The following is an 8,110-nucleotide window of genomic DNA, read 5'->3' on the forward strand; positions in this document are numbered from 1 at the left end:
TTTTTTTTTTTTTTTGAGATGGAGTTTCACTCTGTCGCCAGGCTGGAGTGCAACGGCGTGATCTCGGCTCACTGCAATCTCCACCTCCAGGGTCAAGTGATTATCCTGCCTCAGTCTCCCGAGTAGCTGGGACTACAATTACACACCACCATGCTCAGCTAATTTTTGTGTGTCTTTTCTTTTTAGTAGAGACAGGCTTTCACTATGTTGGCCAGGACGATCTTGATCTCTTGACCTTGTGGTCCACCCGCCTCGGCCTCCCAAAGGGCTGGGATTACAGGAGTGAGTCACCACGCTTGGCCGACATATTATTTCTTGATGGCTGTTTGGTTATTTATTAGTTCCTTTCACTCCCTCTTTTTTTTTTTGAGATGGAGTCTTACTCTGTCACCCAGGCTGGAATGCAGTGATGCTAGCTGGGCTCACAGCAACATCCGCCTCCCAGGTTCAAGTGATTCTCCAGCCTCAGCCTCCCCAGTAGTTGGGATTACAGGCACCTGCCACCATGCCCGACTAATTTTTGTACTTTTGTAGAGACTGGGTTTCACCATATTGGCCAGACTGGTCTCGAACTGACCTCAGGCGATCCACCTGCCTCGGCCTCCCAAAGTGCTGGGATTACAGACGTGAGCCACAGCGCTTGGCCTTCACTCCCTCTTTATTAGTTCCTTTTCATATCCCCACTTTGGAGTGAAAAAACAGTGAGGCAGATGTGGTGGCTTACATCTGTAATCCCCATACTTTGGGAGGCCGAGGAGGGCGGCATCACCTGAGGTCAGGGGTTTGAGACCAGCCTGGCCAACATGGTAAAATTCTGTCTCTATTAAAAATACCAAAATTAGCTGGGTGTGGTGGCACATGCTTGTAGTCCCATCTACTCAGGAGACTGGAGCTGGAGAATCGCTTCAGCCTGGGAGGCGGAGTTTGCAGTGAGCCGAGATCAAGCCCCTGCACTCCAGTCTCGGTGACAGAGCTAGACTCCGTGTCAAAAAAAAAAAAAAAGTGGGTGCCATGGCTCACACCTGTAATCCTATCACTTTGGGAGGCCGAACGGGGTGGATTGCCTGAGTTCAGGAGTTCGAGACCAGCCTGAGCAACACGGTGGAACCCCATCTCTACTAAAAATACAAAAATTAGCCAAGCATAGTGGCGCACACCTGTAGTACCAGCTACCTGGGAGGCTGAGGCAGGAAAATCGCTTGAACCCGGGAGGCAGAGGTTGCAGTTAGCCAAGATCGCGCCACTGCACTCTAACCTGGGCGATGAAAAAGCAAGAGTCCGTCTCAAAAACTAAAATAAAATAAAACAGTCAAAATTATTTAAGACTGAGTCTTAGTGAACAATCAGGGTTAGACTCATTTATTTATATATCTCCTTTGTTCTCAACCCTCAGGAAACAGTTAACTTGGAAAAACATTGAGAAATTATGCGTCTAATTTGTTTGCTTACAAAATATTCTTGTAAAGAAATTTTCCAGGGAAGGTATAGTTACACATGGAACAATGACGACACTGTACACGAGCTCCTGAAAGAGATGGCAGTCTCCAGGATTCAAGTGTATGGTGCTGTTCTGCCTCCTATCACAGGAGTCACTGCATTTCTAAAATTCTTTACCTGCTACGGAAATTAAGAAATCACATTTGGGAGCATCCCTTTATGATGAGAAGAAAACCTCCACCATAATATTGCAGAGGTTCCACCTGAGCAAGTCCCCCTGCTTGGGCCCAGCTTGCTGATTTGATCCTACCAATCCAGAGAGACAGTTCAGCAAGGCCCTGCTGAAATTAACCAACCTAAAAGGCCCTCTTTGTCACCCCAGTGAAGTAGAACAAGTCAATTCTATACCAAGTGCTTTGGTCAGGCAATAATGGACTTTTCTTTCCTGCAGTAGATCAGCTGACGTCAGTAGGTGGGAGGTCTGCCAAGCCACAACAGGCTGTCTCTGGGGAGCTGGGTATGTGAAAGTCACCAACGTGCTCCCACTGCAGTCAGCATTCAGTATTTTCACTTGTGCAATTACAGGAGACACCAAAAAAGATTATGGGTTAGTAAGAGTTTCCCCCCTCTTAACCTGATAGGGAGCTGTCTCTTGTTTATCTACACGAGTTCCAGTTTCTTTTTGCTCCTAAAAGGGTCATTTCTGCAGACTACATTAAACACAGAAAAATTCTCATAAATATCATTAAGAATCCCTGCCATCCAAAGGTGCCACAACCTCTTACCGGAAACTGTCAGAGTTACTGAAATGTCAACTCTGCCTGGGCGCGCCACATTCCTTCCACAACTGAGGCTGCATGCTGCAAGCACCCCACCCATTCCCTGGCATATGCAGCAGACTGATAAGGCCGACTTCACAGAGAATGTTCCAGGCTGTTCCCAGCCATATGGGATTAACGCCTTTTGAGAGCGCCAGAAAGGGAAAAATCTGGGAAACGTGCCATTAAAAAACAAACTCCAATCTTACTAGCCTATCTATCAGTTCCACTAACTGCCTAAAAACCACAACAGAGACGACTTCCTAGGAATGCAATCAACTGACTGCTTATCTCAAAGGAGCCGGCTGTCTTTGATTTTGCCAATCAAGTCTGTTCACATGGAGACTGAAGGAGGGGAAATGAAGTGCTAAGTATGTTCTCTATATGTTTAAGGACAACTTCCCATTTAAGGTAACTTTAAAAAAAAAGGTATATATTTGCAAAATATTATTAGAGAAGACTGAAGACGTAGGCTATAAATGCTGCAATGCAGCAAACGTTAGCTGCATCACTCAGCAAGTAATGTGAATCTCGGGGGGATAAAACAGGAATTACAACCATGTCCTCTATTGTAATAAATAAAATGAACTTGTCAGCATTCTTACAATACTGCCAGATCTCAGAAGAGTGGGGTCTAAAGATATGAATCTTGGTTAGAAATTTCTAATTTGGCCGGGCGCGGTGGCTCAAGCTTGTAATCCCAGCACTCTGGGAGGCCGAGACGGGCGGACCACGAGGTCAGGAGATCGAGACCATCCTGGCTAACCCCGTGAAACCCCGTCTCTACTAAAAAATACAAAAAATTAGCCGGGCAAGGTGGCGGGCGCCTGTAGTCCCAGCTACTTGGGAGGCTGAGGCAGGAGAATGGCGTAAACCCGGGAGACAGAGCTTGCAGTGAGCTGAGATCCGGCCACTGCACTCCAGCCTGGGCGACAGAGCGAGACTCAGTCTCAAAAAAAAAAAAAGAAATTTCTAATTTAATCCAAAGATACAGCATGCTTCAGAATGATCCATATCAAACACAAACTTATACACAGTATCAACTGAAAATGGATCCCTACAAAAGAGATTAGACCTGAATATCTTTGTCTTCTTGATGAATGCCAAGAGACAGCTGTTTCAGGCAGTTCTTGGTATTTGGGGAATTTTCACTTCTCAAATAAAAATTTGGGGGTATTTGGGGGCACAAAATTTGGGGGTATAAAAAAATTGGGGGTTATTTATGGGACATATAGCTATATCCCCTTGTATAGGCAGAGGCAGTGGGTGGGAATCACACTGCGTTAAGCAATACAAAAGACTGCAGATACAAACATTTTCAAACCAAAGGTCAAACGCTTTGGACTCTGTAAACCTGGCACCTGCAGTGAGTGGTTTAGGATGCCCTCATGCAGACCTTAGTAGAAGAATTCAGCAGAGTTTCTCTATGGAATCCCAAAAGAGAGAAGAAAATCATAGCGAGGCTGAAAGGAGTCTATTAAAAACAAAGCATTGGGATTGCCATTCTTTCAGCAAGCTGAATGTACTGGATGTCAGAGGCACTTGGAATACTACAAAATGAATTCTGATTCTCAGGCAGGACACCACCAGACATACAGTTTTGCAAGAAAGGGATTTTTAAGGACTAACAGGATGAACGGTCATTTTTGGTCATTTGGTTATGGAAAAATTCATAATCATCACCCAAAGCAAAAGGTCACAGAAATCATTCATCAGTTGTTTTGGTTGCTTAGGCAGAACCCAAATGTGCAGAACCAACAATGTCTTTTTTCTGTGGCTTAGGATGCCAGCCTATTACTAAATTTTAGATTTGCAAAGCAAGAGAACTATATCCATGGATGTGGAAGGGCTTCCCTAAGAACAAACCACCAAAGAATTGATTAGCACTCACAAAATTGTATACCAGTTGATTCTCAGGTCAAACAAAATTAACTCAAAACCAGCTTAGCTGCAGATTTTAGTGGCAGATTTGATGGTAAGCAGAGAGGTCAATAATACATAAAGGATGACTGAACACCATAAATAAAAACAAGTATTTTTGCTTAAACCACATTCCAATCAGGATTGTGGATCAGCATGTCAGCCTTCAAACTGATTAATTCATTTCAACTTGTTAGCGCAACTGTGCAGAGGTGAGCAGGGACTTAGCTTTAAGAAAGCAAAAGATTCATACTGCATTGCATCAAAATTCAGAAATGCAGAGCAATATTGAGAAAACTTACTTCTGAATGCTTCCCAAATACTATCTTGCTGCTACTTACCTTTTAACCTGCAAAATTCAGATGAGAGGTATTTAAGTTCCTTATTGTTACTATGACTCAAAACAGGAAATGGTTACAATGTGGCCCATTTTTATAAACCTCATTTAAATAAATAACTCATCTGATTTATAAAAAGGCCTGCCTTGGATTTATCACCTATAATCACTAGAAATTTCCAAGGTTTATATTTCTTATTTTGGGATATCAAGATACTGAATTTTTTTTTTTTTAAAAGGTCCGATTTAGAAAACAAAGACTGTACACAAATAAAACAAATAAAGAGAGCTATTTACTTATTTTTTTGAGACGGAGTCTTGCACTGTCACCTGGGCTGGAGTGCAATGGTGCAATCTCGGCTGATAGCAACCTCCGCCTCCCAGGTTAAAGCGATTCTCCTGCCTCAACTTCCCCAGTAGCTGGGATTACAGGGGCCCGCCACCACGCCCGGCTAATGTATTTGTATTTTTAGTAGAGACGGGGTTTCACTATGCTGGCCAGGCTGGTCTCAAACTCCTGACCTCATGATCCGCCCGCCTTGGCCTCCCAAAGCACTGGGATTACAGGCATGAGCCACCACACCCGGCCTAACAGCTGTTTTTTAAACACGAAAAGGGAAGCTCTATTTTATTATAGAAATTGTGGTGGAAAAAGTCAACAGAACAGGAAACAAACCCAAGTTTACAATATCTGTCAAATTTTAAAAACACAATTTTTACTATGTATTTTCAGATTATTTTTTCCAAATATCTAGGATAATCTGTTTAGTCCCTTGGTTCTTAAAAACCAAGTAGCCACCAATAAAAAGTCAGCAAACACTACATGCAAACACCAGAATGGTGATAAGAAATTAATATATTCATGCCTTAAAGAGAGGGAGGTTAAAGAAAAAAAAAAAAAAAGGAAGGCTTTGAAAATTTTCAAGTAAATTTACTAATACTTCTGATAATTTAACACCAAAAAAACCCCAAACAAATCCTAGACAATTTGTTTAACAGAAACATCATGCAGGCAGGGTTTTTTTCCCCCTTTCTTTGGATCATTCAACCTCTTTGACACAAATATGCCTTCACTGCAAGCCAGGCAAAACCAAAAAGGCAACCCGTTTTCTGCATGCTGGTCAAATACCTGGACTCTGCGTTTACGAAACGATGACAACATGATGGAGGAATGTGGAGTCTAAAGAGGGAGGGGGAAGAGCAAGATAACAAGCTTCTAAGGGCAAATGGAACAAAATTATGAAGAAAACAGATATTTAAAAACATACGAATACAGATTAAAAATCCAACTTCAGATATTTTCTCAGTGTCTTCTCTCTGACATTCTGTATAGTGTCTAAATCCCACAAGGGATTTAAAATGTGGAAAGAGAACCAAGGTTCCCAGGTCTTGGCAGTTACTATCTGGATATGCTGCACTGGTCAAGTCTCACTCTCTTTTGGGCCTCAATTTCCCCACGTGTCAAAGTAATAATACTGAATATACTTTTTCAAACTAAACATGCCCTCCTCCTGAGGATCCCAGGACAAGATGATTCCTAAATCCCCTTCCATTCAGCAATAAAAGAGCATGACTTCACGAAATTATCACAAAGTAGAACTCAAGCCACAAAGATCTGACTTGGGCCTAGTTTGCCACTACACTTACTTCACAAAATACTATTTCCTGTTCAAAATTGGTACAAGAGGAATATGCAAAAAAGGTGGAAGAGAGGTGATGGTTCACAGCACAGCTGCTCCAGTCAAGTGGCCCCAAGTGATGAACTATGCGGTCCTCCTCCTCCTCCGCATTCCTGGAGTCAGCATTTGCCACTAGGGCGTTGCATTCTACAGTACAGCGCAGCTGATAATGCTGCAACAGACCTGAGTGCCTAACTAGCAGGATCCTTGCATAGCCCACGGAGGACTGATTACAAAGGCAGGCCAGCCTTGAACACATTGTCCATTCTTAGTGTAGATTCCGCAGTGACATGACATGGGGGACTATTCCTGAGATGCACTTTTCAGGATGTGCAGTTGACCCCCCACTTTGGATGAAAGCAGGTAAGAAAAAGCAGAAAAAACTCTAACCCAGGGAACCAAAAGACATACTTAAAACGGCTCTCCCCATGTCCACCTCTTCATCAGATTGCTTGACAGGCTTACACTGTAGCCTATGACATATCCAATTTCTCCAATTATTAGATGGCTACAAAACACACTGCCAAGACCAAAGCAGATCAGAGAATCAGTTACTAGGCTGATGGTTTGCCATAAGAACTGCTTCACACTTGTCCAGGATGAAGCAAATCCTCCTTTCCAGTTTCTCCATCTAGGTCCCTGGATACCAGTTAACACACTTTGAGGCTCCCTTTGAGTAATTATTGGCCCAGTTACTGAAAAAGGTTTACTGCTAATTTCCTGCACAGAGGCTCTTACTGCAGCACTTCTTTCCCCCCGTAGCACATATTAAACTTTGACTTCAATTTGACCTTTCAAAATCTAAGACATTAGCTAGCTGCAATGAAAGGGAAAATAAATGACTAGTTAAGGAGTCGGAACCTTGGCTCAATGGCTTCATATAGCTGAGTGTTCCTGCTGCTATTCCCAAGATTTTCTGTTTCCTGGCTCCAAGACACCCCCACCCTTCCATCTTTGATACATTCTGTTTTACTTAAGGCCAATTGCTATGACGACGCAATTTCTCAACACATTATGAAAATACTTCATATGGCCTCTCTCCTGTTATTCCCGAACAGCCATGATGGTTAAGTTTTTCTAAAATACCATGATGAAGACAGAACAAAGGGCTTAAATATTTTAGGATCTATTATACAAAAGAGATCTGATTAGATGTTGTAACAGTTCAAGCATCATCTCAACCCAGCTTTCTGAGCTATTCAGGCTTTTTATTTAAAACATATTCAACTCTTAACTTTAACAAGGCGCTTATTTAAAATATATTTTACTCCACTACATGAAAGAGACTTTTTAAAGCGATGTTCTATGGGAAGCGTCTAATCAAATTCTCAGGGATAGCTTTCAAACAAAAGACTGTTCTATCATTCAATACTGGTATGGTAGAATTTTTGACATTGTATCTCGACTTGAAAGACCCAGTTCCAGGAAACACACACACACACACACACACACACACACGAACTCCAAGCTATTAAGTTATTTGATTTGAACCTCATACCATACAAGCACCGCATCTACCTATTATTTACAAGCAAATCACAACTGGGAAGAAAGAAAAATGTTTATTACAAGGAAAGAAAAGGAGACGGCCAGTCTCAGACCCTTCTGCGTTCAAAGAGACGGCCGAGATTCGCCATGCAGGATGAAATTAAGGTCAGAGAGCCGTTTACGCTATGCTCGGGCTCCCCGGGCTTTTCCTCCCTCCACGGCTGGCCGGCATTGCTGGTGCGATTAGGAAGAACGAGCTGCAGAAGTCGCTCCCGGCCGAGGGAAGGGACTGGGGGCGGTGCGGGGAGCGTTCTGCAGGGAGGCGGCTGGCGAAGATCCCGACGAGGGAGCCCCCACCCACCTGCCGCAGCCGGATGGGGCAGGGCAGGGCCGCGCCGCAGCCAGGCTTGGGGGTGGCGGGGAGGGACCCG

General features: G+C 43.4%; 1 protein-coding gene across 1 annotated transcript in view; it reads right to left on the reverse strand.

Moving 5' to 3' along the window:
- Positions 1–5,686, reverse strand: part of SPTAN1 (spectrin, alpha, non-erythrocytic 1) — an 82,637-nt gene extending 76,951 nt beyond the window's left edge. The window contains exon 1 of the mRNA XM_011931450.1: positions 5,642–5,686. Coding sequence (XP_011786840.1) covers positions 5,642–5,674 — 33 coding nt within the window. The 5' untranslated portion in view covers positions 5,675–5,686. The remainder of the gene's footprint in view (positions 1–5,641) is intronic.
- Positions 5,687–8,110: the final 2,424 nt, after the last annotated feature.

Source organism: Colobus angolensis, unplaced genomic scaffold (genome assembly GCF_000951035.1).
Source record: "Colobus angolensis palliatus isolate OR3802 unplaced genomic scaffold, Cang.pa_1.0 Scaffold9, whole genome shotgun sequence".
Classification (NCBI taxonomy): Eukaryota; Metazoa; Chordata; class Mammalia; order Primates; family Cercopithecidae; genus Colobus; species Colobus angolensis.